At 68.7% G+C, this 27,842-nt stretch overlaps 1 protein-coding gene across 5 annotated transcripts; it reads left to right on the forward strand.

Moving 5' to 3' along the window:
- The first annotated feature begins 618 nt into the window (after positions 1 to 618).
- SLC38A10 (solute carrier family 38 member 10) lies at positions 619 to 27,703 on the forward strand. 5 transcript variants are annotated; one of them, XM_062175528.1, is made up of 17 exons: positions 619 to 938; positions 2,816 to 2,933; positions 5,536 to 5,581; positions 6,033 to 6,126; positions 6,937 to 7,080; positions 8,242 to 8,366; positions 11,740 to 11,842; positions 13,397 to 13,579; positions 16,536 to 16,644; positions 16,892 to 16,998; positions 20,920 to 21,076; positions 24,160 to 24,333; positions 24,494 to 24,925; positions 25,129 to 25,248; positions 25,627 to 25,698; positions 26,276 to 26,425; positions 26,522 to 27,703. In XM_062175528.1, exons 1-17 carry the CDS (start codon positions 837 to 839, stop codon positions 27,523 to 27,525), a joined length of 3,240 nt encoding a protein of 1,079 aa, XP_062031512.1. In that variant the 5' UTR covers positions 619 to 836; the 3' UTR covers positions 27,526 to 27,703. The 5 variants fall into 5 exon arrangements, with proteins under 5 accessions (XP_062031512.1, XP_062031511.1, XP_062031513.1 ...); XM_062175527.1 differs by having other exon boundaries at positions 621 to 938; positions 16,533 to 16,644; XM_062175529.1 differs by having other exon boundaries at positions 622 to 938; positions 16,533 to 16,644; positions 25,675 to 25,698.
- Positions 27,704 to 27,842: the final 139 nt, after the last annotated feature.

Consider the following 27,842-nt stretch of genomic DNA (forward strand, 5'->3'; position numbering starts at 1 on the left):
GGCCCCGCGTGCACGGCCCTTCTCCGTTCTCGGCCCACCCCGCCCGTCCGCACCTTCACGCGTGGCCTAGAGGAGCCCCGTCTGGATTCCCCGGTGCCTTCGGCCTCTGCCTCCCCGCGCCCTCGCGTTCCCCGCTGAGCCCAAGGACCCCTCCGTGCCCCGGCGGTTCACTCGCAGAGCCAGCGAACGCCGACCCAGGTGCTGGAGGCGGACCCTCGCAGCCCCGCTCGGCCGCGGAACGCGCAGCGCTCTCCTCCCCCCAACGCCCATGTCCTCCGGCCCCGGCAAAACCCGACAGACCGCGCGGCCAGCGGCGCCCGAGGTCCACGCAGGTGCTCGGCGCCGGGCCCTGCTCCAGCCCGGCCCCGCCCCGGCCCCGCCCCGGCCCCGCCCCGGCCCCGCCCCGGCCCCGCCCCGGCCCCGCCCCTGCTCCAGCCAGGCCCCGCCCCGCCGAGCCCTTCCGTCCCCGCCTCTCATTGGTTCGCGTACGGCCGAGCCCCGGCCCGTCCCCGGCAGGCCCCGCCCCGTCTCCCGTCTCCTTGGCTCGCTGCCCGCGAGTCCCGCCCCTGGCGATCGTCACTTCCGGGCAGGGCCGCCCGCGGAAGGCGGAAGTGTGTGCGCGAGGCGGTGGAGCGGCGCTGAGTTGTCGCCGGCTGGCACCTCTCGGCTCTTCCGGGTCTGGGCTGGGACACGCCGAGGCGGCCCGCGAAGGCGGGCGAGGCGCGATGGCCGCCCGCCGGCCTGCAGGCTGACCTCGCGCCGCCGCCTGTGGCCGAGGCCCCGTCGCCCCGGCGGCCTCCCTGGCTGAGCGACCCCCGGGCCCCCAGCCCCGCACCATGACCGCCGCCGCCGCCGCCTCCAACTGGGGGCTGATCACGAACATAGTGAACAGCATCGTGGGGGTCAGCGTGCTCACCATGCCCTTCTGCTTCAAGCAGGTGAGTCGGCGCCCGCCGGCCTCGGGCCTTCCTTTCAGGGACACGGACGCGCGTGTGCCACGAGCCCGGCCGGCCCGGGCCCCCGCAGGGTGGACGCGGGGCCAGCAGCTGCTGCCCACCTGCCTGCCCCGGGGAGGGGCGCCGGGTTGGTGGGCGCGACCTCGAGGTGGCCGTGTTGGGTCCGAGGACGGCGGCGGTGGCTTAGCTCGGTGAGGAGCCCTGGGGCTCGTCGGTCCTCCACGAAGCACCGCGGCCTGCTCCTCGCCGGGTGGCTCTGGTTCCGGTGGAAGGTGGGCGCCCCGGGTGCCCCCGTTTGCCTGCAGCAGAGCTGCGTCCGGCCGTGTGGGGCCCTGGCTGGTCACCCTCCGCGCCCGTCGGGGAGGTGCCGCGTGGACGCCGTGGTTTAGATGCGGGGCCCAGGGGCTTCGGCTGTCCCCGGACTTGGAACACCCGCCACGCGCGGAGGCAGTGGGTGGCCGCTTGGTGGGGGGTCCTGGTGTACCCACTGCACCTGCTGCCCGGCGCGGGGGGGGGGGGCAGGTTCCCGCGCTGGGCTGGACGGAGCCTGGGCGAGGCCGGCAGGAAATGGAGGGGGTGTTTGGGGCTTGACAGCTGTGGCTTTAGAAACTACCTTGGTGTAGGTTGTTTTTTTCTCTCTCCAGTGTTGGTAACTCTGGTTCTTTTTAAAAATACAAACATTTCATTGAAGTTAAGGTACAGAAATATGTCCATACCTTAGATACATTCTTGCTGAGTTTTCTCATTTAGTTATTTCTCTTGAGATGGGGAGAGAGCGAGAGCGAGCGCACGCTGCCGTCCACTGGTTCACTCCCCAGATGTCCCCAGTGGCCTGGGCTGGGCCAGGGCCAAAGCCAGGGGCTGAGAACTCCGTCCAGGCTCCCTCGTGGGCGGCAGGGACGTGGACCCTTGTCCTCTGATTGGGGTGTGGGTGTCTTAACCACCAGGCTAAATGCCCACCCCGATGAATATTCACGAAGGCCCAGTGCCAGCTGCCTGCCCATCACTGCTGCCACCCGAGGGCCCGCCTCCACCGTGTGTGTGTGTGTGTGGGGGGTCCGCTTTGCCAGTGTGTGTTCGGCTCTGCTGTTTGCTGTTTGGAGCTCTCCTGCGAGTGCTGGGGAGCACGGTGGCCCCGGCCTCAGTTCTGGGGTCACAGGACAGCTGCGGGGGCGGCCCCCCCGCCCTTGCCATCGGCGTCCTGCACTAGTGTGGCTATGCTGATGCCCCGGGTGTGGTGCGTGGCCCTTGGTGTGTGGCGTGGTTGTGCGGCCAGCACAGTCAGGACGTAGGTCAGTTCCGTCACCCCAGAGGCTCGCCTCGTGGCCCTCCTGGCCCTCCTGGCCCAGGCGCCGGCCACTCTGACTTGCTGCCAGCCCACAGAGCGCCCTCTCCCAGTGTCCTGCCCCTGGGAGCCTGGGAGGGCGGTGTCACTCGGGGGTCTGAGCTGTGGCGGTGGCCTCGTGGTGTCTCGCGCTGTGCGGTGACGTTGCCCCTGTAGGATGGCCACGGTCTGCTCAGTCACCTGTCAACGCCACCCCGCGGTTTTGCGGCTTGGGGTGGTGAGCCGGGCTGCCGTGCACGCTGGGGAGGGGCACAGGCCTCCCCCTCTCCTGGGGGAGCCCTCGGCGGCCATTGCTGGCGCCTGGTGGGTGGTCATCTGACCTGGGAGGGGGGTGGCCGTGTCCCTTCCATCTCCCTTCCAGGACGGGGGCGCCCAGGGCATGTGCCCACGACTGGGGAGGCCGGCTGTTGGTGACACCCATCCACGCCGCTGTGGCCGTCACACCCGGGGAGGTGGGCCTCTGGCTCGAGGAGGTGGGGAGGGCGGCGTGGCGAGTGCGTCCGTGTCCCCGCAGTGTGGCATCGTCCTGGGGGCCCTGCTGCTGGCCTTCTGCTCGTGGATGACGCACCAGTCCTGCATGTTCCTGGTGAAGGCGGCCAGCCTGAGCAAGCGGAGGACCTACGCCGGCCTGGGTGAGCCCTCCTGCTTTACTCGGAAGAGTTCTCGGGCGGCAGTCTTTTATTCTTACTTTAAAATGTAATGCCATTTCAGAGTGGACAGTAACTCACGCCTCGGAACTGAGGTGACACCACCGGGCCCGGGGGCACGGGTCTCCCTGCAGGCCTCGGCTCCGCCCCCAAGCAGGTGCAGGGGTGGTCTCCCCCACCTGCCCTGCAGCCCTTGGCTCCGCCCCCAAGCAGGTGCAGGGGTGGTCTCCCTCTCCCATCCAAGCGCTGACCAGGCCCGACCCTGCTTAGCTTCCAAGGTCCGAGGAGACCTGGTGCGTGCAGGGTTGGGGGGCTGCACTATTCCTCTCCAAACAGAGCCGGCCACTCCGCAGGGCTCTGGGTGCCAGCTGCCTTCTGCCCCCGGCCACTGCGCCTTGGTCTTTCTCCCGTGGCTGTCCTTGCGGCCTCCTCTTCCTCCCGTTCTCTCCTTGCTGTGACGCGCTTCGGCAGCCTGCCTGCCCGGGTCTGTGCCCTCAGGCCTCTCCCCCCACCGTGCCCACGCTCGTCCCGTTCTGGGAATATTCCCTGTGGTTGCTGATGGGTCCGGGATGAGCGCAGGGGTGGGCCGGGATGTGCGTGAAGATTCCTGGCCATGTGCGCAGCTCCGGGGTGGGGGGCGAGCAGAATCAAGCCCTCCGTGAGGCGGCCGCTTCCGCGGTCGGCCTGGCGTGAGCACCAAGGCGGCCGCGGTGCCGGGGCTAGGCTTCCCTCCAGCCTGGAGGAAGCAGAGTTTATCAGGTAAACTTGGCCCAGAGGGAGCTGGCCTCATTCGGCCGCCGGCTGTGGAGCCGTGCCCGCGCGGGGTGACCCTTTCTCCCCGAGGGCCTGTGGGGTTCCTGAAGAGAGGCCCAGGGGCAGTGCCCCACCTGGCTGGGACGATTCTTCGAAAGTTCCTGAGAAGTCAGACTGGTTTGGCCGGATGTGAGCATGGAAAGAAAGTTGCCAGACAGGAGACCCCCCCCCGCCCCCGGGTGCCCTGGAGCACCGGCCTCTAACTAGCAGTTCCGTCTGCGAGAGGACAGTCCCACACGCCGGGGGCTCCGGCTCTGTGCTTGATGCCAGGCGAGACGGCTGCCCCCGTCTGGCTCCTCGCTGGAGCGCAGGGGAGGAAGAGAGGAGTCCAGAGGGAGAGGGGAGGTCCTCCAGCCCCTGGTCCACTCCCCAAGTGGCTACAGCAGCCAGGGCTGGGCCTGGCCAAAGTCCGCTGCCAGGAACTCCACCCGGGTCTCTCACGTGGGCCGTGGGCTGATGCTTCCCCGGTCATTAGCAGGGAGCTGGCTGGCAGCGGAGGGGAGGTACGGAGCTGCTGTCCGGTGTGGGATGCTGCTGTCGCGGGCGGCGGTGCTGGCTGGGCCTCCTGGTTTCATGAACTTGGCAGCTGCCGCCCCCTTGCCCTGCTGTCCTGCTCCCAGGCCCCATCTTCAGACGACACGTGGGTGTGTCAGGTTTCTGGCTTCCTGTAGGCTTCCTGGCCCCCATGAACCCGGCTGAGTCCCGGGCGCCGCCTGGCTGGGAGTCCTGTCCGTAACCCCAGCGGCAGGGAGCGTTGACAGCCCCGGCCTCGTGTGGCCGGGGCTGCCTGCATTTCCGTGGGGCTGCGGTCTGTGGGGTGTGCTGTCCGGCGTGGTTTTCTTCCCTGCTTGTTCCAGGGGACGGGGACCCCACAGGACCCACAGCTGCGCTGCTTGGCCTGGGAAGTAAGGCTGTGAAACGGGGCGCCTCTGCCTGGTGGGTTTCCCCTGCACCTGCCCGTGTGCGGCAGCGGGGGTCCCTGCTTCCCACGCTGGCCCTGGGAGTGGCTGCGGGTGGTGGCCGGCCTGCCTTCTCTGCCTGCTGTGTTCTTGTGTGGACAGCACCCACTGAGCCCGGCCCTGCTGTGCCTGTACACAGGTGGAGTGGAGGCAGCTGCGGGCTGCGTGTCTGCTCTCGGGGCCTGCGGAATTCTGCGCTTGGCCCTTGATCAGCTCGGGTTTCCGCTGTGGGTTGAACCTGAGGATACCGGGCGCCCTGGGCTGCACCGGGAGAGGCCAGAGTGACCCCTGGAGGCGGGAGGCTGCGGCGCCGCGGTGCCTCATCCCAGCCGGGCAGTCTGGGGCTCCCTTGTGCCTCCTGCGTTTCCTGGGGCCCTGTGGGAGGCCACTTGCTGCGGGTGGAGGGAGGCCTGGGCTGCCAGGTGCCTGCCCAGGGGCGCAGTCCAGCTCGTCGTGTCAGCTTTTTGTTTCTCAGCCGTTGGAAGCAATGCCATCGTCCGGCTCCCCTCGGCCGGGTGTGCCATGCCCTGGGCTGCCAGGAAGCCCTGCCCCCCAGCCCCCGCCACCCGCAGTGCACACGAAGGAGCCCATGGCGGCCCTCCCGTGCGGGCCCCTGGGGGTGGGCATCCCGGGCCGCGGGCCGCGTGTGGAGATTGGGGTGTTCCTCTTTCATTTTTAGTTTTCCCGAGTGAGGACACTGTCCCGCCCTGGGTTTCCATTGTGACTGTGGGTGTGCGGAGTGTGGCGGCGGGGTTGCGAGCCCGGGCCTCTGGCCGCGGCTGACCCCGTGCCGGTCCTGTTCTCTCTCGCGGCAGCGCTGCACGCTCACGGGAAGGCCGGGAAGATGCTGGTGGAGACCAGGTGAGGCCGTGGTGCGGGTGGGGCCGTGGCCTCGCGGTTACTGGAGGTGGACGTCCGGCTCGATGCGCCCGTAGCGGGATTCGTGTCAGGGTCTCAGGAAGGGAAATACAGACCGGGAGCCTCGGGGCCTCAGCTCCCGGCAGCGCCATCGCCGGCCCTGGCTCAGGTTGCGCCGCTGCCGCAGGCCGGCGTTCAGTGGGAAAGGCCGTGTTTTTCCTCCTTTGGCGTGAAACCGTATGAGACGGAAACATTGCCGGGAGATGACGCCCAGCTGCTCGGCGAGAGCTGCGCTGCCGGTGTGTGCACTTCCGGGCCCCGCGGAGAGAGAACTGTGCTCCCCAGGACTCGCTCCCAGAGCCCCTCCCGCCCCCGCCGCCCTGTGCGGGGCCCAGCCGGGGTGGGGGCGGCTGGACCACCGCGCAGACCCTCTCCCGCTCTCCGTTCCCCGCAGCATGATCGGGCTGATGCTGGGGACCTGCGTCGCCTTCTACGTTGTGATCGGAGACCTGGGCTCCAGCTTCTTCGCTCGGCTGTTTGGGTTTCAGGTGAGGACGCTCTTGGGGGTTCCGGTCATCGGGGTGCGTGGCTGCTTCTCCAGCTCCCGCAGGGCAGCCTCAGGCCAGCGCCCGTGGTGCCCATCGGGGCCCTGCTGCCCGGAGCGCAGGGCTTTGCCAGGGTAGGTCTGTGGACAGTCCTAGGAGAGGACGTGAGAGCAGGCGGGCAGCCGGCCGGGCTGCCGTGCAGGTATGGTACCGGGCAGGGTGAGGGTAGGAGGGCAGTTGCCCGCCACCCCCTGCGAGGAGGACCGGTGCCGTGGGCTGTCGGGCCTGGCACCCCTGCAGCCACAGGGCATCCATGAGGCATTCCCAGACTCACCTGCCGCTGCCACGGAGGGTGCCCGTGAGCTGGGCCTGGCTCGCTCCTGAGTGCCTGGCTGTGTGGGGTGAGGGCCGTGGCCCAGGGGCTTCTCGGCGAGGGGCCTCAGCCTCTGGGCCCTGGCAGGGTAGAAAGGGTCTCAGTGAAGACCCCAGCTGGGGGGGGGCTCTCCCCGAGCACGCTGTGCCCCATCTGTGGGCAGCAGAGGAAGTCCGTGAGCTCCCTGTGCGCGGCCCTGTCTGTGTGGTGACCGGGACCCAGCTCCCTGAGCCAGGACCGCGGTGCCCAGGGTCTGCATCGATGGGAACCTGGGGCTCGGCCTGGGCCCAGGGGTTGGCAGGACCCCACAGGCCAGGAGTGGCCGTGCCCCAGCAGTGGCTGTGGAGCAGGTGCCCTGGCCTCGGGCGCCTGGCGCTCTGTTCCTGGATACGGAGCCCCTGTGCCGCGCGGGCTGCCTGAGCGCCGCCCCGCCCCGGCAGGTGACGGGCACCTTCCGCGTGTTCCTGCTCTTCGCGGTGTCGCTGTGCGTCGTGCTGCCCCTCAGCCTGCAGAGGAACATGATGGCCTCCATCCAGTCCTTCAGCGCCATGGCGCTCGCCTTCTACGCCGTCTTCATGTTCGTGGTGAGCACCGCGGGCCCGCACGGGGCTCGGAGATGCGCTTCCTGTGGGACTGGTCACCACGTGGCCGGTGTCTGTTTTCTGATTGGGAGATTAGACCAGGGTCATGTGTGGAGCGGGGCCAAGAGCACGGAGGACTCGAAGGTGCTGCCTTCGCGAGTCTCTGCCGGCAGAGCTGAGCCCCCGGGACCTGAGCCCCCCAACCTGAGAGCCCCCCGGGCCTGAGACCCCAGACCTGAGCCCCCAGACCTGAGCCCCTGGGACCTGAGAGCCCCCCCTGGACCTGAGCCCCCAGACCTGAGCCCCTGGGACCTGAGAGCCCCCCCCGGACCTGAGACCCCAGACCTGAGACCCCAGACCTGAGAGCCCCCCCAGACCTGAGCCCCCGGACCTGAGACCCCAGACCTGAGCCCCCCGACCTGAGAGCACCCCCCAGACCTGAGCCCCCAGACGTGAGCCCCCCAACCTGAGAGCCCCCCAGACCTGAGCCCCCCAACCTGAGAGCCCCCCCAGACCTGAGCCCCCGGGACCTGAGAGCCCCCCCGGACCTGAGCCCCCAGACCTGAGACCCCAGACCTGAGAGCCCCCCCAGACCTGAGCCCCCGGACCTGAGCCCCCAGACCTGAGCCCCCCGACCTGAGAGCACCCCCCCGGACCTGAGCCCCCAGACCTGAGCCCCGCAACCTGAGAGCCCCCCTGGACCTGAGCCCCGCAACCTGAGAGCCCCCCCAGACGTGAGCCCCCGGACCTGAGACCCCAGACCTGAGCTCCCCGGACCTGAGCCCTCGGACCTGAGCCCCTGAGACTTGAGGCCCTGAGACCTGCCGCTCCCTGGCGAGGTCCTGCGGGAAGGGAGCTGGGTGCCTTTGCGGCAGGCCCAGCTAGAGCATCTGCGGGTGCTGGTGGGGCCGCGGTTCTCTCGGCTCCAAGCTCCCCGCATGGGGACACTTGCCCACTTGCCACCCACGTCCTCCTGGGTGGGTTGATCTTTGGAACGACGCCCACGTCTGCCAGGGAAGGACCCAGCTTCCGTTCAGTCTGGCGGACACAGCCCCACGTGGCAGCTTGGCAGCGCCCGGCCGCGGTGTGGCGTGGACCAGGCTGTGCTCCCAGGGCACGAGGAGCCCCCGTGCCCCTGACCCGCCCCTCCCGGCCCCTGTGCAGATGGCGCTGTCCTCGCTCAAGCACGGCCTCTTTGGCGGGCAGTGGCTGCAGCGGGTCAGCTACGTGCGCTGGGAGGGCGTCTTCCGCTGCATCCCCATCTTCGGAATGTCCTTCGCCTGCCAGTCGTAAGTGCCGCGCCCCGCCCCGCCCAGGCCCCGCCCCTCCATGCAAGGCCCCGCCCCGCCCCGCCCCCAGGACCCCCCCCCCCGTGCTCCACCCCGCCCAGGACCCGCCCCCATCCCCGCCCCCGCCACGCCCCAGGCCCCGTGCCCGCCGTGCCCCGCCCGCCGCCATGCCCCACCTGTGCAGGGAGCAGCTGTGAGCCCGCGGGGAGGTGGTCCGGCCGGACGCCGAGCCGTGAAGCCGGGCCTGGCTGGCATGCGCCTCTGCCGCGTTCCCCGGAGAGCAGCCGCCGCGGGGACTGCAGAGGCTGTGCGAGCGTGTGTGTGAGCGTGGGCGCGTGCCAGTGAGCGAGCACGTGAGTGTGTGTGAGCATGCATGCCGGTGTGTGCGTGCCAGTGAGCGAGCACGTGAGTGTGTGTGAGTGTGCATGCCAGCGTGTGTGTGCCAGTGAGCGAGCACGTGAGTGTGTGTATGAGCGTGCGTGCCGGTGTGTGCGTGCCAGTGTGTGAGCACGAGAGTGTATGTGTGAGCGTGGGTGCGTGCCAGTGAGCGAGCACGTGAGTGTGTGTGAGCATGCATGCCGGCGTGTGCGTGCCAGTGAGCGAGCACGTGAGTGTGTGTGAGCGTGCATGCCGGCGTGTGCGTGCCAGTGAGCGAGCACGTGAGTGTCTGTATGAGCGTGCGTGCCGGTGTGTGCGTGCCAGTGTGTGAGCACGAGAGTGTGTGTGTGAGCGTGGGTGCGTGCCAGTGAGCGAGCACGTAAGTGTGTGTGTGAGCGTGCGTGCCGGCGTGTGCGTGCCGGTGTGTGAGCACGTGAGCGTGTGTGTGAGCGTGGGCGCGTGCCAGTGAGCGAGCACGTGAGCGTGTGTGTGAGCGTGCGTGCCGGCGTGTGTCAGTGTGCAAGCACGTGAGTGTGTGAGCAAGTGTGCGTGCCGGCGCGTGCGTGTGCCAGCTTGTAAGTGTGCATGAGCGTGTGAACAAATGTAAGCATGAGCGTGTGTGAGTGAGGAGTGTGAACAAGTGTGTGAGCGTGAGTATGTGAACAGGCGCGCGTGTGTGAACAAGTGTGTGAGCATGTGTGTGTATGAGTGTGAACAGCGTGTGAGCGTGTGAGGAGTGTGAACAGCGTGTGTGAGCGTGTGAGTGTGTGAACAGTATGTGCGTGTGCGTGTGTGAGGAGTGTGAATGGCGTGTGTGTGTGCGTGTGCGTGAGCGTGTGGCCGCCCTGGCGCGGGGCCCTCGGCCGTGGCTCAGGCCCTCCTGCCGTCGCAGCCGCACTCCCTCACTGCCGTGCGGGCCGGGCCGGCCCGGAGGTGGGGGCCGACCAAGAAAGGAGGCGTGAATCTGGTGACGACGGGAAAAGGCCCTCGGCGTCGGGGCTGGCACGGCGGCCCGAGCGCCAGCGGGCACGCGCCGCGGCAGAGACTCGCTCACACGCTGCGCCCACACGCACCATCCGAGCCGTCACTCCCCGTGTGTCGCCTCTCTTGGCTCCGTGTTCAGCAGGACGCGCGCCAGCCTTGCTGCTGGATGTCCCCGTTCTGAGCGGTGACAGAAGGCGCCTTCTCCCGGGCGCCCCTGGTTACCAGCGTCCTCTGCCCGCGTGCCTGCTTTGTCAAAAATAAATCCGCGGTGGGACTTTGGGTGGTGCCACGTGGGCGTGGGGTAGTGGGAGGCGTGGAGCCGCAGCTGCTGGGCGGGTGCTGCCGGCTGCTCTTGCACAGGGCGCCCTGCGTCCCCTGTGCCGCCTGCCCATCTGCGGCAGACCCCCCCGCCCCCCACCCCTGCGCGGGGCCTTGGGGCTCCCCTGCAGGGGAGTGGATGCCGGAAGCATGGGACCTATTGTCCCAGGCAGCCGGCGGGGGCAGGGCCCTGGGTCCCGGTGGGGCAGTGGTCCCAGAGGCACGGAGGCAGCTCCGTGGGGTGTGGGGGTGTGCGCTGGCGGCCCCAAGGCCTATGGCTCCACTTTCTGTCTTTCCAGGGGACCCAGGGCTTGGACTGTCGAGTCCACAGCTTGGCCTTCCTGCCCCCCGCTGAGGCCCAGGCACCGCCCTCTGTGCCCGGGCTTCAGTTCCGTTGGCAGGCAGGGGCTCTGGTGGGCACTGCAGGGACTTGTGGGGCCCAGGCAGGTGTCTGGCCCCAGGCTGGGCTCTGGCTGCAGGGTGCCGGTGGGGGCCTGTCCAGCTGTCCTCTGGCTCTGCTGGTTCCCTCCTAGCCTGGCTCGGGGAGGGCGCCTGTCCTGCCAGGTGCTGGGCCGGGGAGCGGGGGGCCGCTGCTGCCTGCTCCTCCACAGTGAAGTTAGGGACCCGCTCTCTTCCTTCACCTCGGTGAGGGCGGCTTTGGGGTCTGCTCCCAGCGGTGCTCGTGTGCTTACTGCCCACTGGTTCTTCGCGTTCGGACCCTGCCTTTCCCCTCACACGCACCCTGGCCTGGCTCCTGTGAGCCTCTGAGCCCCACCTGGAGCAGCAGCTGGACCCCGCCCACGTCCCATCGTCACCCTGGTCAGCCGGGGCTGTTGGGAGGTGGCACTGCAAGGGGAGCTATTCATTTACTTATTTACTTTAAAGATTTATTTATTTGAGAGGCAGTTAGAGACAGACAGACAGCGGTCTTCCATCCACTGGTCACTCCTCAAATGGCTGCAACGGCCAGAGCTGGGCTGATCTGAATCCAGGAACCTGGAGCTTCTTCCGGGTCTCCTACGTGGGTGCAGGGGCATTAGCAGAGAGCTGAATCAGAAGTGGAACAGCCAGGACTTGAACCGGCGCCCTATGGGATGCCAGCACTGCAGACCAAGGCTTTACCCATCATGCCACAGTGCAGGCCCCAGTGGGACTCTTTTCATCTGCTGGTTCACTCCTCGATTAATTGCAGCAGCCAGGGCTGGGCCAGGCTGAAGCCGGGAGCCAGGAGCTCCGTCTGGTCTCCCACGTGGGTGGCAGGGACCCGAGGACTTGGGCCATTATCTGCCGTCCAGGGTGTGCCTTACCAGGAAGCTGGGTCAGAGTCGGATGGGACTCCGTTCCAGGCACCCTGATGTCGGCTGCTCTCCCTGCCCCAGCCCACCCCTCACAGGAGCCCGGGCAGCCCGTGTCTCTCTCAGACACAGCCCACACGTCCATGCCCCCCTCCAAGTGGGAGGCAGCAAACTGGGTCCCTGGCCCGTGGCCGTCCCCTGCCCGCAGCACCTGGCCGTGCGGGTTTGGCTTGGCCTCGCCCCGCCAACAGAGGGCCCCTCGGTGCCTCACCTGGGTGCCCGCAGCCCCCGAGGGCAGTGTGGGTGTTTCCATGGAGGTTTGGCGCTGCATCCTGGGCCCCGGGGCTCGGGAGGGCGGTGGGTCCTTCTCTTGCGGTGAGGCCACTGTCTTCCCACAGCCAGGTCCTGCCCACCTACGACAGCCTGGACGAGCCGTCGGTGACAACCATGAGCTCCATATTCGCCTCCTCGCTCAACGTGGTCACCACCTTCTATGTCCTGGTAGGAGCCGTCCCCACGTCCCTGTCCCATCCTGCCGGCTTCCTGCTGGGCCGTGTTGGAGCCCCGCACTGGCCGAGCTCCAGCGGGAGGCTCTGCCGTGCCTCTGAGGTCCTTGGGGGGGGAGGCAGCTCGGGAAGCTGAAATGGGAGGGAGGGGGAGCCCCACACGCCCACCCACACACGCAGCTCCTCGTCATATCCTGGTAGATTTTTCTATTTTTAATTATTAAATATTTTTCATATTTTAAGATTTATTTGCATATTTGAAAGGGAGAGTTGCAAAGAGTGAACGAGAGAGATCGAGCTTCCATCCACTGGTTCTCTCCCCAGTGCTGTCGCTCCACAGCAGGCCAAAGCCAGGAGCCAGGAGCTCCACCCACGTCTCCCTGTGGGTGCAGGGGCCCAAGCACTCACGCCATCTCCCGCTTCTTTCCCAGGGATGTGAGCAGGGAGCTGGATGGGAAGTGGAGCAGCTGGGACTCGAACCAGTGCTCGTAGGGGGTGCCGGTGCTGCAGGTGGTGGCTACGCCAGCCGCACCTTAATGCTGGCCGCATTGTTGTCATCGTCTGTTTTTTAGTTAATTGAATTTATTTGAGGGGCAGGGAGAGAGCTGGCATCCGCTGATTCACTTCCCCAAATGCCCACGACAGCTGGGGCTGGCCAGGCTGAAGCTGGGGGCCAGGAGCTGCATCCAGGCTCACACGTGGGTGGCAGGGACCCACACGCTGGAGCCTCCAGGGCTGTGCACCAGCGGGAAGCCGGCACCGTGGGTGGAGCCAGGACGCGACCTGGGCGTCCCCGCTCGGGACGTGGGCGTCCTCCGTGGGGTGCCAGCTGTCCCCTAGTTTCCTCCCAGTCCGCGTGTCCAGGGAAGCCGCGAGTGTGCCCGGACGGCGGCGCGTTCCGCCCTCGGGGTCCCTGCCCTGGGGTCAGACCCAGGGCCCCGGGTGCGCGTGCACCCCATGGGTGCTGGCTGAGTTTCTGTTGGTAAGTAATTGACTGCCCCCGTGTGGGTTTTTTGTTCGCTTATTTATTTTCATATACCTGAAAGAGAGAAAGACCTGTCATGCCCTGGCCTGCTCCCCAGATGCCCATAGCAGCCAGGGCTGGGTCCAGCTGAAGCCAGGGGCCAGGAGCTCCATCCGGGTCTCCCACGTGGCCATCATCTGCCGCCTTCCCAGGCGCGTTAGCAGGGAGCTGATGAGAAGGGGAGCAGCCGGGACCCGAACCGCACTCCAGCGTGGGATGCCGGGGTCCCCAGCAGCAGCTTAGCTGGCTGTGCCGCAGCCCCGCCCCCAGGGCCCCTCTGAGGGTGTGCTGGCGTTCCGGTGCCTCCCGCCCCCTGCCCTTGGCTGTGGCACGGCCTTCCAGGAGAGCGAGCGTTGAGTGAGGCGCCGGGTGGCGTCCTGGGCCGAGGCCGGCTCTTGCGCGGTGGCGTCCTGGGCCGAGGCCGGCTCTTGCGCGGTGGCCCCCAGCCCATTGCCCGTGAGCCCTGTGCCGAGACAGGCTCCTGCGGGCCCGGTGTCCCCACGCTGCCGTGTCGCCCTCTGCCAGGTCGGGTTCTTCGGCTACGTCAGCTTCACCGAGGCCACGGCGGGCAACGTGCTGCTGCACTTCCCCTCGAACCTGGTGACGGAGATGATCCGCGCGGGCTTCGTGATGTCGGTGGCCGTGGGCTTCCCTATGATGATCCTGCCCTGCAGGCAGGCCCTCAACACACTGCTCTTCGAGCAGCAGGTGCGTGTCCGCCGCCGCTGGTGTGTCTGCAGGCAGAGGGGAGAGTCTGCGGGTCCACTCCCAGACGGTCGGGGCTGGGCCCTCAACACACTGCTCTTCGAGCAGCAGGTGCGTGTCCGCCGCCGCCGCTGGTGTGTCTGCAGGCAGAGGGGAGAGTCTGCGGGTCCACTCCCAGACGGTCGGGGCTGGGCCCTCAACACACTGCTCTTCGAGCAGCAGGTGCGTGTCCGCCGCCGCCGCTGGTGTGTCTGCAGGCAGAGGGGAGAGTCTGCGGGTCCACTCCCAGACGGTCGGGGCTGGGCCCTCAACACACTGCTCTTCGAGCAGCAGGTGCGTGTCCGCCGCCGCCGTTGGTGTGTCTGCAGGCAGAGAGGAGAGTCTGCGGGTCCACTCCCAGACGGTCGGGGCTGGGCCCTCAACACACTGCTCTTCGAGCAGCAGGTGCGTGTCCGCCGCCGCCGCTGGTGTGTCTGCAGTCAGAGAGGAGAGACAGCGAGGCCTTCCGTCTGCTGGTCCACTCCCAGACGGTCGGGGCTGGGCCGGGGCGAAGCCAGGAGCTTCACCCAGGCCTCCACGTTGTGCGGGGCCACGCCCCTGGGCCATCTGCTTTTCCCAGGCCACTGGCAGGCAGCGGGCTGGGAAGTGGAGCAGCCGGGACTCGAGCCAGTACCTGTGTGGGACGCCGGCTTCGCGGGTGGAGGCGTTACCCACTGTGCCGCCGCTCCACCCCTCATGGATTTTTTTTTTTTTAAACCAACTTTGGAAAAGAGCAGCATAGAGGGGCTGAGTCACAGGAGATTTGGGGTCGGGGTCAGGGGTCAGGCCTGAGTCCCCGACACCCCAGCCGCACACTGGCCCTGCGGAGCGGTCCGAGGGGCAGGAGGCGCCCCAGAGGGACCAGCATGATTGGCAGGAGTGAGGCATGGCCAGAGTGGGGGGGTGGCACTTTACTTTTATGTAACTTTGTCAGTTTTAACAATTTAACAGGTTTTTTCATCATGAATGAAGCTGTTTTTCCTCTGTGGTGTGGGTAGGCAAAGTGGCCTCCTGGTCCCACAGAGGAGCCGAGCGAGAGGCCGTTCTGGTCCCCCTGACGCTGAGTGGACACCCAGGGAGCATACGGGGTGGCTCCGGCCGGCTGCCCTGCCCGCCTCTGCTCACCTGCGGCTTCGCCCCTTGGGCCTGGGCCGGCGGCCAGGGCCGTGTGTCCTCTTGAACTGCTTCGGCCTGGGGGCAGGCGGCTTTCGTGGTTCGAGAATCCAGGGGAGACTGTAGCAGCCAGAGTGGGCGGGGGGCTGGGCTCCTGGCCGTAGCCTTTGTCTGCCTCCCAGGGACCCTGCCACCAGCAGCGGCTGGGGCCTGGCCTCGGGGCCGTGTGCCCCTCGCCTGCGGGTCCTGCAGCCTGGGGCACACAAGCAGCAGGGGTGGGGTCGGCTGGCCGGGCTCTGGGGTCCTCCCCGCACTCCCCGGCTCAGCCCGCGTCTCGCCGTTTAGTGACAGGTGCACTTCGCGGGGGCAGCCTCTGCTGCTGTGCGTGGCACGTTTTCTCCGTCAAGCTGGTGACCAGTCGTGCGTCGGGCGGGCGGAGGGTGGCGGAGGATCCGCCCCGCTCCGTCACCTCTCACCTCTCGCCCTTGACCTCACGTGGTGACTCTCACCCGTGGGTGACGCACAGCTGTCTGCTGGGGTGGGGAAGGGCCAGCCCCCGGGCTCCATGAGGGCCCTGCCCAGGCGGCTGTGGGCAGGCGGGACTCACTTCAGTGAACGGGCTGCAGGCTGGTTGTGAGCTGTCACTGGCCCACAGGTGACCTCGGGGAGAGAGGCCCCGCCCTGGCCTGTGCGCAGAAACCTTTCCCGCTCCCCTCCAGTGTTCCTGGGCCGGCATCTGGTGTAGAGCAGCACCTGCCTCCCCGGCCCAGGCCCCTCCGAGACCCCAGCCCCGGCCCTCGCCTCCCGTGTCTGGTCTGTCGTGAGAGGTGCCCGGCCCAGGCCCCTCCGAGACCCCAGCCCCGGCCCTCGCCTCCCGTGTCTGGTCTGTCGTGAGAGGTGCCCGGCCCAGGCCCCTCCGAGACCCCAGCCCCGGCCCTCGCCTCCCGTGTCTGGTCTGTCGTGAGAGGTGCCCGGCCCAGGCCCCTCCGAGACCCCAGCCCCGGCCCTCGCCTCCCGTGTCTGGTCTGTCGTGAGAGGTGCCCGGCCCAGGCCCCTCCGAGACCCCAGCCCCGGCCCTCGCCTCCCGTGTCTGGTCTGTCGTGAGAGGTGCTCGGCCCAGGCCTCTCTGCCTCCGGAAGGTTCTGCCACGGCTTCCCTGCCTGGGTACCGGTGCCGTTGACGCCTCCTGTCTGCGGGCTCCCTGGTCCCCCCAGCCCCACAGGAGCTGCTTCTGGGACAGGGGGTGAGGGGTGGAGCACGACTCGCCCCAGGTAACGCCGGGGCTGGTGTGTGGCGGAGCCAGGACCGGAGTTGGCGCATGGGCAGGCGGGCCTGCGCTGCCTGCCCTCGCCGGTGGCCTCCTGTGTCCCCGTGCGTGGGGCACTGGCGCCTCACTGCCCCCGGGGGCGCCAGTCACGCCTCCCTTTCTGACCTGGAGTTGCTGACTCAGCGTCGTGCACCTGTTGGAGATGACAGTCACGTAGCCTGTGCACGTGTGTGCATGTGTGTGTGCATGTGTTCAGGCACCTGGACAAGCTTGGCCGCACTGGGCGGTGCCCAGGTGCTGAGGTGCGTTTGGAAACGAGGCGGTGGGACACGCCCGACTGCGCGGGAAACACTGGCGCCATCCTGGCTATGCCCGGCGCTCAGCCAGGTCCACCCGTGCTGGTCGGTGCTGCCTGCCTGCCTGCCAGGGGAGCTGCTCTGCCGGCTCCCGTGCAGCTGCCTGGCGTGTTCGGTGGGGCCCTCGCCGGGCTGCCCTGTGGGGGCGCCGGCCCTGAGCCGCGGTGTCTCTTCCCCGCAGCAGAAGGACGGCACCTTTGCGGCCGGCGGCTACATGCCGCCGCTGCGGTTTAAGGCCCTGACCCTGTCGGTTGTGTTCGGGACCATGGTCGGCGGCATCATGATCCCCAACGGTAAGTGGGCGTCCGAGCCCTCCCCTCCCTGGTGCGCGCGCAGGCAAGGCGGGGTCAGCGATGTGCCCGGGGATGTTGGCCTGGGCGGGACTTAGGTGTCCACGCGCGCCTGCTGCTCCCCAGACAGGGAGCTCGCGCCTGCCCAGGCTGTCACACCAGTCCTGGAGTCGGGGGCTCCCCCAGGCAGCGCCCCGGGGCCAGCCGTGGGCAAGGCTGGCCGCCCACCTGTCCGCCACCCCCGTTCCAGTGGAGACCGTCCTGGGCCTCACGGGCGCCACCATGGGGAGCCTCATCTGCTTCATCTGCCCGGCGCTCATCTACAGGAAGGTCCACAAGAACGCCCTCTCCCCGCAGGTGAGTGCCGGGGCTGCCAAGCGCTGGGCTCCCCGCACCGCGCAGGGCCTGCGCTGCAGTCCCCTCCCGCCCTCCTGCGGCCGCCACGCCGGCATTCCCGCGGTGCCCGGGTGTGCATGGCCTCCGGAGCTCCCTCTGCCTGGAGGCGTTGCACTGAGGGAGCCGCGTCGCCCTGCTGTGCTGCAGGTGTGAGCATGCGTGTGTGTGTGAGCGTGTGCGTGTGCAAGCGTGCGTGAGCATGCGTGCGTGCGCGAGCATCTCTACCATGAGAGCAGTGTCCACAGGGGCTTTCCAGAGACGGGGACCAGGCCATAGAGCAAGCACCCGGCAAGGGGGACTGGCGCCCATATGGGATGCCAATGTCACAGGTGGTGGCTTTACCCACTACGCCACAATGCCAGCCCCAAATAAATTTTCTTTTTTAAGATTTATTTATTCATTTGAAAGAGTTATGGAGAGGCAGAGGCAGAGGGAGAGAGATCTTCCATCTGCTGGTTCACTCCCCAAAGGGCCGCGATGGCCAGGGCTGGGCCAGGCCGAAGCCAGGAGCCAGAAGTGTCATCCAGGTCTCCCACGTGGGTGCAGGGGCCCAAGCAGTTGGGCCATCCTCCACTGTCTTCCCAAGTGCATTAGCAGGGAGCTGGGATGGAAGTGGAGCAGCCAGGACTCAAACCAGTGCCGATATGGGATGCCAGTGCTTAACCCATTACACACAGCGCCAGCCCCTGAAATTTTTATGTATTTATCTGCAAGACAGAGACAAAGACAGTCCCTCTGCTGATATACCCGTCAAATGCCTACGACAGTCAGGGCTGGGGCCAGGCTGAAGCCAGAAGCAAGGAACTCCACCCCGGCCCCCCATCCGGGCGGCGGGGACCCCAGTACTTGACCGTCACCTACAGCGTCCCAAGTGTGTGTGAGCAGGGAGCCGGGACTCACACCCAGGCACTCTGGACTGGGACGCGGGCTCCGTACCGAGGGCTTAGCTGCTGGCCAAATGCACGTGAACTTCCAGGTGTGTGGATGTACAGCACAAAGCAAGGCCCATTCAGTAGCAGCCGGTCTTCCAGCGTGAGCGTGAGCGTGAGCGTGAGCTGTGCCGTCGCAGCCCCAGGGCCAGCAGGGCCGCAGCCGGTGCGTGCCGTACGCCGAGCGGCTGTGCCGGCGTGCCCGTGGGCTTGTTGGCAGCAGCTGTCAGCCCGCGGCGGCTCATCCTGCCCTGGCTGCGCTCCAGCCTCTGCACACTGCCCACACAGCCCCTCAGGACGCAGAGGCCACGTCCGGTTGAGGTCAGTCTGCCTCCGGGTCACCCCATGCGCCCCGGGCAGCTGCTCTGTGCCGGCTTGACCCGGCTGGTAGCTGGCAGGTGCCTTGGGAGAACTGCAGCCTGCCGAGGGCTCCTCTTCTCCCCGGAGCCGGAGCTGCCCCCCCCGGGCACCCACTGGGAGGACGAGACCCTCGGGAGGGACACACCGGCCTCCCGTCTGAGGTGCTGGGGTCGGCTGGTGAGGAAGGGCCGCCTGGCGCCAGAGGCTTCCTGGGGAGCGTTAGTGACTCAGCCTGGCGCACTGCACCCCTTCCTCCCATGTGCCACGGCCCAGGGCTTGAGCCTCGCAGAGAGCGAGCGAGCGAGCTCCCAGCGCCGCGGCCCCACGCCCTGAGCCGCCCCTGCCACCCCCGGGTCTGCATCAGGGCTGAAGGCAGCGCCTGCTGGGTCTATCAGAGCCTTTTTCTTTGTGTCTGGGAGGCAGCCTGTGGCGAGCGTGTGAGGCCTCTGCCTGCGAGGCCACATCCCCTGTGGGTGCCGGTTTGAGTCTCAGCTGAGCCACTTCCGTCCGGCTGGGCTCATTATGTATTTGTAAGGCAGAGTTACAGAGGGAGAGCCAGGTCTTCCAAATGGTCACAATGGCCCGGGCAGGGCCAGGCTGAAGCCAGGAGCCGGGAACCAAACCCAGGTCCCCCCGGGTGCGGGGCCCGGGGGCTTGGGCCAAGCTCTCGCTGCTTTTCCTGCGGCCTTAGCAGGGAGCTTCAGCGAAGCGGAGCAGCCGGGACGTGGACCGGCGCCGGCTCCCACCAGCATCTTAGCTGCAGGCTGTGTGGGCCATGCTCCGGAAACGTGGCTGGAGGTGGGTCTGGGGCACATGGACGCCTGGGGCCTGGCCAGCGCCAGCCACCCCCACAGCAGGGCTGTGTGAGCTGTTCCTGCCCGGGAACCCTGGGAAGTGCCACGCGTGTGCTGGGGCCGTGCTCCCAGGCTGTCCTCGGAGGAGCCAGGCCTGACACCAGGCCGGCCCTCGGTGCACCAGGGGACATGGGGGCTTCTGTGACTGCTTGTGGATTTGGCGCGCTGCACCCTGAGGCCAGCAGGGGGCGCCAGAGCAGTGCCCAGGGCAGGCACAGGCCCTGGTACTCAGGATAAGATTTGGCTGGGCAGCAGGCTGGCCTCTGCCTATAACCAGAGTGGTACCGAGACGTGGAGGCTGGGGTGCACTGGCCCCTGTGTGGCACCTGGCTGCAGGGTGTGTTCTGTACTTGGAGTTGGTGTTGCTGGGACGTCTTGAAATGTGGGTGAATGTGAGCCTTTCCTCCTGGCCCCGCCCCCGCCCCCCCACCGTGCTCAGGTTTGCAGTCAGGGCCTTGGGGGCAGGTGCCAGCCCCGTGCCAGGTGGGGGCGCCCCAGTCAGTCCTCCTGCTGGCTCTGCCGCTGCCCTGGTGTGACCCCTGCCGGGTCAGCCGTGGTGCCTCTGCCTGGCCCCCACCTCTGCAGCAGCTCTCCCGCCCCAGGAGGCTGCACAGGACGGCCCGTCCACTGCTGACCCCCGGCCCTGCGCCTGTCCACTGCCGACCCCCGGCCCTGCGCCTGTCCCGTGATGCTGTGCTTGCCCGGACCCCCGGCCCTGCGCTTGTCCCGTGATGCTGTCCCGTGCCCGGACCCCCGGCCCTGCGCCTGTCCCGTGATGCTGTGCTTGCCCGGACCCCCGGCCCTGCGCCTGTCCCATGATGCTGTCCCGTGCCCGGACCCCCAGCCCTGCGCTTGTCCCATGATGCTGTGCTTGCCCGGACCCCCAGCAGGCCAGCGTCACTGCTGCTGCCTCTCGGGGTGCTCTGCGCAGGTCCCAGTCCTGAGCGAGGCGTTTTCCTGAGGGTGGTCTTGGCCGCTGTCCCTGGGGGTGGCCAGAGGGGCAGGGCGGGGCTCGGAGCCTGGGGTTCTTCCCTGGAGTCGGGGTGGGAGGTCTTTGAGGTGTTGATATCCATGGGGGCCCTGGTGTGTGATGACCGCACGTCAGAAGCTTCGGGGTCCCCCTCGGGGGCTGGAGATGAGGTTCCCACAGCCTTGGGAGGGGCACCCGGCCTGCTGCGTGCCGTTCTGGAAGTCCCTTCCTGCCCCCCTGTGGACACACTGGGCTCCCGTGACTGTCCTGGGCTCAGGGCAGTGTGGCGACCCCGTGGGCTCCTCCAGGAGGAGGGGCTCAGAGCTCAGGGCCCTTGCGAGTGGAGGTGCCCGCAGTTGAGGCCCCGGGCGGCGGACAGCAGGAGCAGCACCTCCTGGCTCAGCGCCCGCCCCTGCCTCCCTGTAGGCGCCCGGCAGGGTCTCTGACGCTGGCAGCTTTGGGCACAGGTCATCGGAGCCGGTGTGCGCTGTGTGCTGCTCCGTGGGTGGTGGGAGCCCGTGCCTCAGGGCAGTAGGAGGGACCCCTTGTGGCTGGGCGGTCGCCATGCTCGGGGTCCCGACCTCTCCCTCCCTCCCGGGGGTCCTCTCACTCCTATAGCTGCTGGTGCTGGGCTCCCTCATGCCCCTCGGCGATGCGGCCCCTGGGCCTCACCTTGCCCCCTGCCCCCTCTCCGTCCTGCAGGCCAGCTGCCCAGCGGTGGTCAGCATGAGGGGCCTGCGCGATGCTGCCTTGTGTCTGTCCCGTCCAGGTGGTGCTGTGGGTCGGCCTGGGCGTCCTGGTGGTCAGCACACTCACCACTCTGACCATGAGCGAGGAGACCCCCGTGGACTTGGCAGAGGGAGCCGCGGGCGGCCCGCTGGGTGAGGCCGAGGGCGTGAGGAAGGCGGAGGAGGCCCGGCTCTCAGGTAAGTGCCGGCCTGGCCACGGCCGCAGGTGGGGCGGGGAGGCGTGCACCTGCGTCCAAGCTCTGGGTCTCTCAGAGGTGTCGGCGTGCATGGCGCCGCACACGCCTGTGTTGTGCTCTGAGGACGTGGACTCGCAGTCGTCCACGCTGACCCCTGGGGTGCTGGCTGCTGAGGGGCCTCTCCCCAGGCCTGGGCTCCTAGACGCGGGGGGTGCCGCCTGCTGGAGGAGCGGCCAGGTTCCCTGCGAGGCCGCCAGGTACCGCGGGGTCCCCCAGAGCCAGAGCGCAGTGTTCTGCGGCTACAGGGGGACCTGGCCTGGGCAGCCCACCCGAGGGAGGCGGACGTGGTGTGCCCGCCACAGCCCTGCTGGAGGCCGCTGGGTACAGCGCAGGGGCGACGCGGGCACTGCAGGCAGAGGAGAGGGGCAGAGGGTTGGCGCCTGGTGAGCCAGGAGCCCGCACGGTTCCCGACCCAGTGGCTGCAGCCTGCCTGGTCGTTTGTTTCTGGCCGGACAGCACCCGGCCTCCCAGCCACAGCCGGCACCGGCAGCCGCCTGCCGTCACGCCGTCTCGCAGACCACGGCCGCGCGCACACCTGCTGCCCTCCAAGGCCACCTCTGGTTTCCGTTCTCCTGCGAGGCACTGACAAAGCCCACGTGCGGCTGCTTTAGCTCCGATAAAGCTGCTGGGCGGGCCCTGCGTGGGTCAGCTCTGTCGGCCTGCCCGGGGTACCTGCGGCTCCAGGGAGCGCCCAGTGCCGGCCGAGTCCTGCGAGGCAGGGACACGTGTGATGGGCAGGCACAGCCTGGCGCCCGCGGCTCAGCAGGCAGACCTTGGGCGAGCGAGGTGTCGTGTGACAGGCTGAGCAGTTAAGACGGGATCTGATGCCCGGCCTCCTGGGCTGTGGACCTGGGAGGCAGCAGGCGATGCTGCAGGTGGCTGGGCCCCCCCACCCGCGTGGAAGGCCTGGTCTGAGCTCCGGGGCCAGGCCTGGCTGCTGGGAACACTTGGGAGCGCCCCAGCCCACGGCAGCTCTGCCTCTCGAGTTAAAAAAATAGCAAGGCTGGTGGGGCCGTTCGTCTGCCGAGAGCGCCGGGCCCGCTCCCTGCTCTCCACCCCTGTGCGCCGCTGCCAGTGGCCCCTGCTCTTGGTGTGGCTCCTGCCTGCCCCGGATGCGAGAGCCCTGGGGTCCTGCGCTGCCCCCAGGTGGGACGCTGTCCTCCCCGCCCTGGCCCAGGCCTGCGTGCGCCGGCCACCTCGCAGGCAGGCAGCACAGGGCTCCGGGGCCCTGCGCCAGGCTGAGCAGCCTTTTTTTTAAAGTGGGAATTTTCATCCACTTAAGAGTGATGAGTGAGGCAGAGAGAGAGAGAGAGAGAGAGAGAAGAGAGGAGAGAGAGGAGAGAGGGCTTCCATCCGCTGGTGCACTCCCCAGATGCCCACAAGAGCCAGGGCTGGGCCAGGGCTGCGCCAGGAGCCAGGAGCCCGTCAGGGTGGGTGCCACCTGCCACCTCCCATTAGCAGGGAGCTGGGCAAGGAGCGGAGGAGCCAGGACTGGCAGCAGCGCTGGGCCTGTGATGCCAGCGTCCCGTCCCGAGCAGTAGCTTAGCCTGCCCGACACAGCTGCGCCCCCCGCAGGCTGGTGGCAGCTCCCTGCCAGTGCCCCTGCCCGCTGTCGGGTTTCACTAGTGCCCTGCTACCAGCCACTGGGCCACGTGGGCCTTGGGCGGCCATGGAGGGGCAGGCAGAACTACAGCCCCTGCCGGGCCTATGGGGCCTGGGGCCCTGTGAGGCCCAGGAGCAGGGTGTGAGGCCCTGCTGCCCCCAGCCGGACTCTCCAGGTACGAGCGGCCAGTGGCCTGAGCCGTCAGACCTACAGATTTGCAAAGACAAGATAATGGGGTCAGAGTCTGGCAGGGCAGGGCTTGGCCGAGCGCCGTTAGCAGTGGGGGTGACGTCTCCCTGTCCTGCTGGTCTGAGGGGCCGCACCTTCTCCAAACCGCGCTGGGCGGCAGAGCAGTGGCCCACAGGTGCAGAGACCCTGCCCCTGTCACCACCCCAAGTCCCCACGCGTGTCGGCTCCGCAGACGGGTCCTGGCTGTAGCCCAGCAGCTTCAGGCCTCCCTCGCCCCACTGCATGCTGGGAAGGAAGTTCCCAGCTGAGCGTGGCTGAATCCTGTCGGCACGTTCCTGCGTGGGGCGAGCTAGAACCTGTGCCACGCGGCCACAGCGCAGGTTTGTCCTGGCTCTGATCCCAGTGGGGCTGGTCCATGCCACCCTCTGTCCACGCACTCGCTCCAGCCAGGGCTGCAGACCGCAGGCCAGCTGTCTGTCCCCACCCGGGATGGACGGGGCTCTGTGTTGCCGTGCTGCGCCTCGCCCCCAACCCCACTGTTTCACCCCGAAGCCTCGGGCAGTCCCCCCTGCCGCACGGGCCAGACCCACACACTGCCTGAGTGGCCACTAGGCTGCACCCAGAGCCCACGACACTTGCCTCCATGCGCACACGCTCTGAAGCCGAGGTGGCTGCCACTCCACTGTCCCCTGGGAGGCAGGGGTCCTGCCCGCTGTCCCCACCGCCGCCCCCGGCCCCGCGACCACAGCAGCCACAGGGCAGCTCCTGTTGCGGGGTCGCGGGTGCCTGTCCCGGTGCGCCTCTCGGCACCTGGGTGTCTCCCAGCTCCGCCCGTACCCACTTCTGTGGTCTGGGTCTGTGGTGAGGCTTGGGCAGCCCCCTGCCCGCACACCCTCCTGTGAACCCGGGCGGGGTGGGGCGTGGCCCTTCCTCTGCGTTGATGACGTCATTCGTGGCTGCACCCAGCTGTGCCCTGAACTCCAGTCCCGCCTGGCTGCCGGTGATTTCACCCCGGGCCCCACCCTGGCGGGAAGGGGTGGCTCCCGTGGGACAGGCTTGCGCCGCCACCTGGTGGAGATAGCGGGTATTACATGGAGCCTGGGCAGCCGCGGAGGCACGAATTTGCTCTGACCACGCGCGAACCTTGTTTCCTGGGCTCTGCCATTGGGCTGGGCAGGAGGTCCAGCCCTGACCGTCGGCCACGGAAGTGCGGTCAGCTGTGTGTATTACAGTCCAGGATCCCGTCGTGGACGTGGCCGTGGCCCAGGATGACCGGGAGAAGCCAAAGCTGCCGGAGGAGAGAGAGGAGCCGGAGCAGGCCCAGATTAAGGGCCCTGTGAATGTGCCTGGCGGGGCAGATGCCAAAGAGAGACAGGAGGCCGCCCAGCTGGACCGCCCGGGGCAGGGTGAGGCCGCGGCTGCAGCCGCGGGGGTGGGCGGAGGGGCTCCCTGACCGACACTCAGCCCCATCTCCCCACTGTGTGAGGCACAGGCCGCTGGGAGGAGCTGGGTGGGGGTCCCTGGGGAGGGGCTGGCTCCTCAAGCCCCGCCCCTCACTTCCTTTAGGAGTGGCCGTTCCTCTGGGCGAGGCCCACCGCCATGAGCCACCCGTCCCGCATGACGAGGTGGTGGTGGACACGGGTCAAGACCAGGATGGACCAGAGGAGAGCAAGGCCGCGGCCCAGCTCACGGGGGAGAAGGCCACAGGGGGCGGGCACAGGCCAGCGCCGCCCCCCGAGGAGGAGGTGGTCGCCGGGAGGCCTGAGCAGGGCCAGGCTGTGGAGGAAGCCGGGCGTCTTTTTGAAGGCCCCCAGAAGATTCCAGAAGCACATGGCCAGCCCGCCGCCCAGCCCGTGAAGAAGGACCTGGGGCCCCAGGCGCTGGGCTCCGAGGAGCAGGCCTTGGAGGCCGGTGCTGGGGGGAACACTGATGAGGAGCCGCTGCCGGCCGACGTGGGTGCTGCTGGGAACCCGGGGGAGCCTGTGCACGGGGACCCTGGTGGGTGCTGGCCTGGGGCCGGGTGGGAGAGGTCTGGGGGCAAGTGGCAGGGGGGCAGGGTCTGGTGCCTGTCACTGTGGGGGGGGGGGCGGTGCCAGGCTGTTGTCATGGGTCTGGGCACACAGGGGGATGGGGTCAGGAGTCCTGGCAGGCTGTCTTGTCTTGATTGGGGCTCAGGGATGTCTGTGTCTGTGTGTGTGCAGGTGCCCCGGCCCAGCAGCTGGTGGGGCAGGCAGCCGGAGAGCAGGCGGCCGGAGAGCAGGCGGCCGTGGACGTGGGGCCGGCGGCCGGAGACGTGGGGCAGGCGGGCAGCAGGCTGGAGGGTAAGGCCCGGGCTCCCTGGATCTGTCCTGCCCCGAGGGGTCGGCCTCTGTCGCCGGCTGCAGTGGCCTGGTCGCTGGCCGGTTCTAAGGCTGCGCCTTGGGTGGCATGGCCCGGGGCGGCTGAGGTGGCTGTGGCCTCAGCGCTCTGCCCTCTTCCTCCTGGGGCCGCCCCTCTGCAGGGGCCCCTCCCAGCGCCGCCCTGCCCCCCAGCTCTCCTGGAAGTCCACGTGGCTCTGGCCGTGGGCTCGCGCGGGCTGCCTGTGAAGGAGCCGCGTGCAGCGGCTCCGGCGTTCCCCGTGCTGCTCTGTCGCTGGCTTCTGTCTGCTGTGTCCCTGGTTCCGGTCCCACCAGCCTTGACCTAACCCTGTCTCACTCCAGCTTTCTCTCCTCTGCTTCTCTCCCACCTGCCCGCCCCTGGACGCTCAGCTGAAATTAAAAAGATGGTAGCAGGTAGGACTCGCCGGCTCTGCACGCCCGGCCCCCCTGCTCAGGCCGGAGGCGGCAGCTGGGGCTGGCTGCTCCCGTCCCGTCTGCCAGCCTGGTCCCCGTGGTCCTGGGGCTTGGTGTGGCCACAGCCGGGCGCCTCCACGCCCCCACGCCTCCCAGGTGGCTTCCCGCTGGACGTGGCCCCGTCCCCACTCTCCCCTCCCCCCGTCTTGCAGGGAGCATGGGAGGGGGCCCTGTTCGGGGAGGGGGCAGCAGCTGCCCTGTGGGCGCGACTCAGACACTGGAACGGGCGGTGGCCTTGGCCCGTGGGCTTCCTTGTCCAAAGGGCCAGGGCCATCGTCAGCGCTGGGGCGCGGGGCCGGCCTGTTTCGCCCACGGCCGTTCTGAGGAGCCGCTCACTGCGTGCAGCGGGCTTGGGGCTGAGCCCTCGGGGGAAGGGGAGCCTGGTCTGGTCTGGGCCGTGCAGGTGGCCAGCGCCCACGGCCCCATGGAGGACCCGTGGTTGTGTGAGGAGGTGGTGGTTTGCCGGGGGCCGCCTGGGGGCTGCCGGCCCCTCCGACCATGTGTGCTGTGCACGCAGAGGCCGGCCGGGCGGAGCTGCTGGACCACGCGGTGCTGCTGCAGGTGATCCAGGAGCAGCAGGTGCAGCAGAAGAGGCTGCTGGACCAGCAGGAGAAGCTGCTGGCCGTGATCGAAGAGCAGCACAAGGAGATCCACCAGCAGAGGCAGGGTAGGCCGGGGCGTCCAGGGCGGGGCCGGCCCCGGGCTCCCCCACCGGAGCCAGCGCGGGCGCTGCCGGCCACACGGGACCTGCCTCTCTTTGCAGGGGATGTGCAGCCCGAGCCCGGGGTGGCGGTGCCCAGGGGCCAGGAGGAGGCCCCTGAGGGACAGGCCGAGGAGACGGCAGAGCGCCCCCCGCCACAGCCCCCAAGAGCCCCCGGGCAGCCGCCTGCTCCGCCCCAAGAGCTGGGCCTTCGCCCCCCAGGGAAGCCCCAGGAGGACGTGGGCGGAGCCCCAGCGGGCCCTCCCGGTGGCCGGTCGGACGCAGAGCCCCAGGCAGCCCAGGCCAGGCCACGGGAGGGCGGGAAGGACAATGGCGCACTGCAGGAGCCGCTTGGCCTGGGCAGGGAGCGGGCGCCTGGGGGCCTGGAGGAGCGGCCTGCCAAGGAGTTGCCGGGGCAGAGCCAGGACGCCCTGGGCGCTGGCTCCCGGGAAAGGAAGAGCCCTGGGGAGGGGGAGGCTGACAGGGACCCCCTCAGGAAGCCGGGGCAGACGAGCCCAGGCCTCGGGCCTGCTGTGGGCCAGTCCAGCAGGTCAGCAGGGGCAGCCCCTCAGCCCCAGGCCCCCCTGGGGCAGCAGGAGCAGCGGCCCCCCTCCGACGGTAGCCGGGGTGGCCAGCAGGGTCACCCAGAGGTGAGGAGGGAGGCGCCCGGCGGGGCTCACGCCTCCGCCCCCCAGGAGCAGCCTAGAGCCAAGGAGGCCATTGCTGCCCAGGAGCCGAAGCCCAGGCCAGACCCGGGACCGGGGCCCGAGCATGCCGCCCGCGACGGTGAGCGGCCAGGCGACGCCAGAGCCAACCGGGACCTGAAGCTGCAGGCCGGCTCGGACCTGCGGAGGAGAAGGAGGGACGTGGGCCCCGGGCCCGGGGGGGAGCCGGCCCCCGGGGACAGGGCCGGGGTCCTCATCAGCTTCCACCCCCTGCCCGAGGTTCCTGTGAACGACCTCCGCGGCGCCCTGGACTCACGGCTCCACCAGGCCGCGGGCGCCGCAGTGCAGCTGGTCCGCAGCCGGCAGCTCCGACAGTGGCCCGGGGCTCCGCAGGAGGCCTGAGCCCCGTGCCTGCTTCCCGGGCCCCGGCTGAGCCGAGGAGACTCAGGTGTGGCTCAGCCAGGCTGGTCCTGTCACCTGTAGGGCCGGGCGGTGTGGCCGCCTCTGGTTCCCAGATTTCTGCCGGTTTTCCAGTGTTTTCTGTGGGCCTTGCACAGTCTCAATAAACACTCGCACCTGCCTCCCTGTGGTTTCTCGGAGCCAAATCAGGAAATGGAAACAAGCCAGGGCAGGTGTCGCCCGTGCTGCCCGCGCTCCCTGCCCTGGGACTCGCCACGTGGGAGACCCGGGTCCCAGTCCAGGCTCTTGGCTTTGGCTTG

The sequence above is a fragment of the Lepus europaeus genome, chromosome 18 (genome assembly GCF_033115175.1).
Source record: "Lepus europaeus isolate LE1 chromosome 18, mLepTim1.pri, whole genome shotgun sequence".
Taxonomy (NCBI): domain Eukaryota; kingdom Metazoa; phylum Chordata; class Mammalia; order Lagomorpha; family Leporidae; genus Lepus; species Lepus europaeus.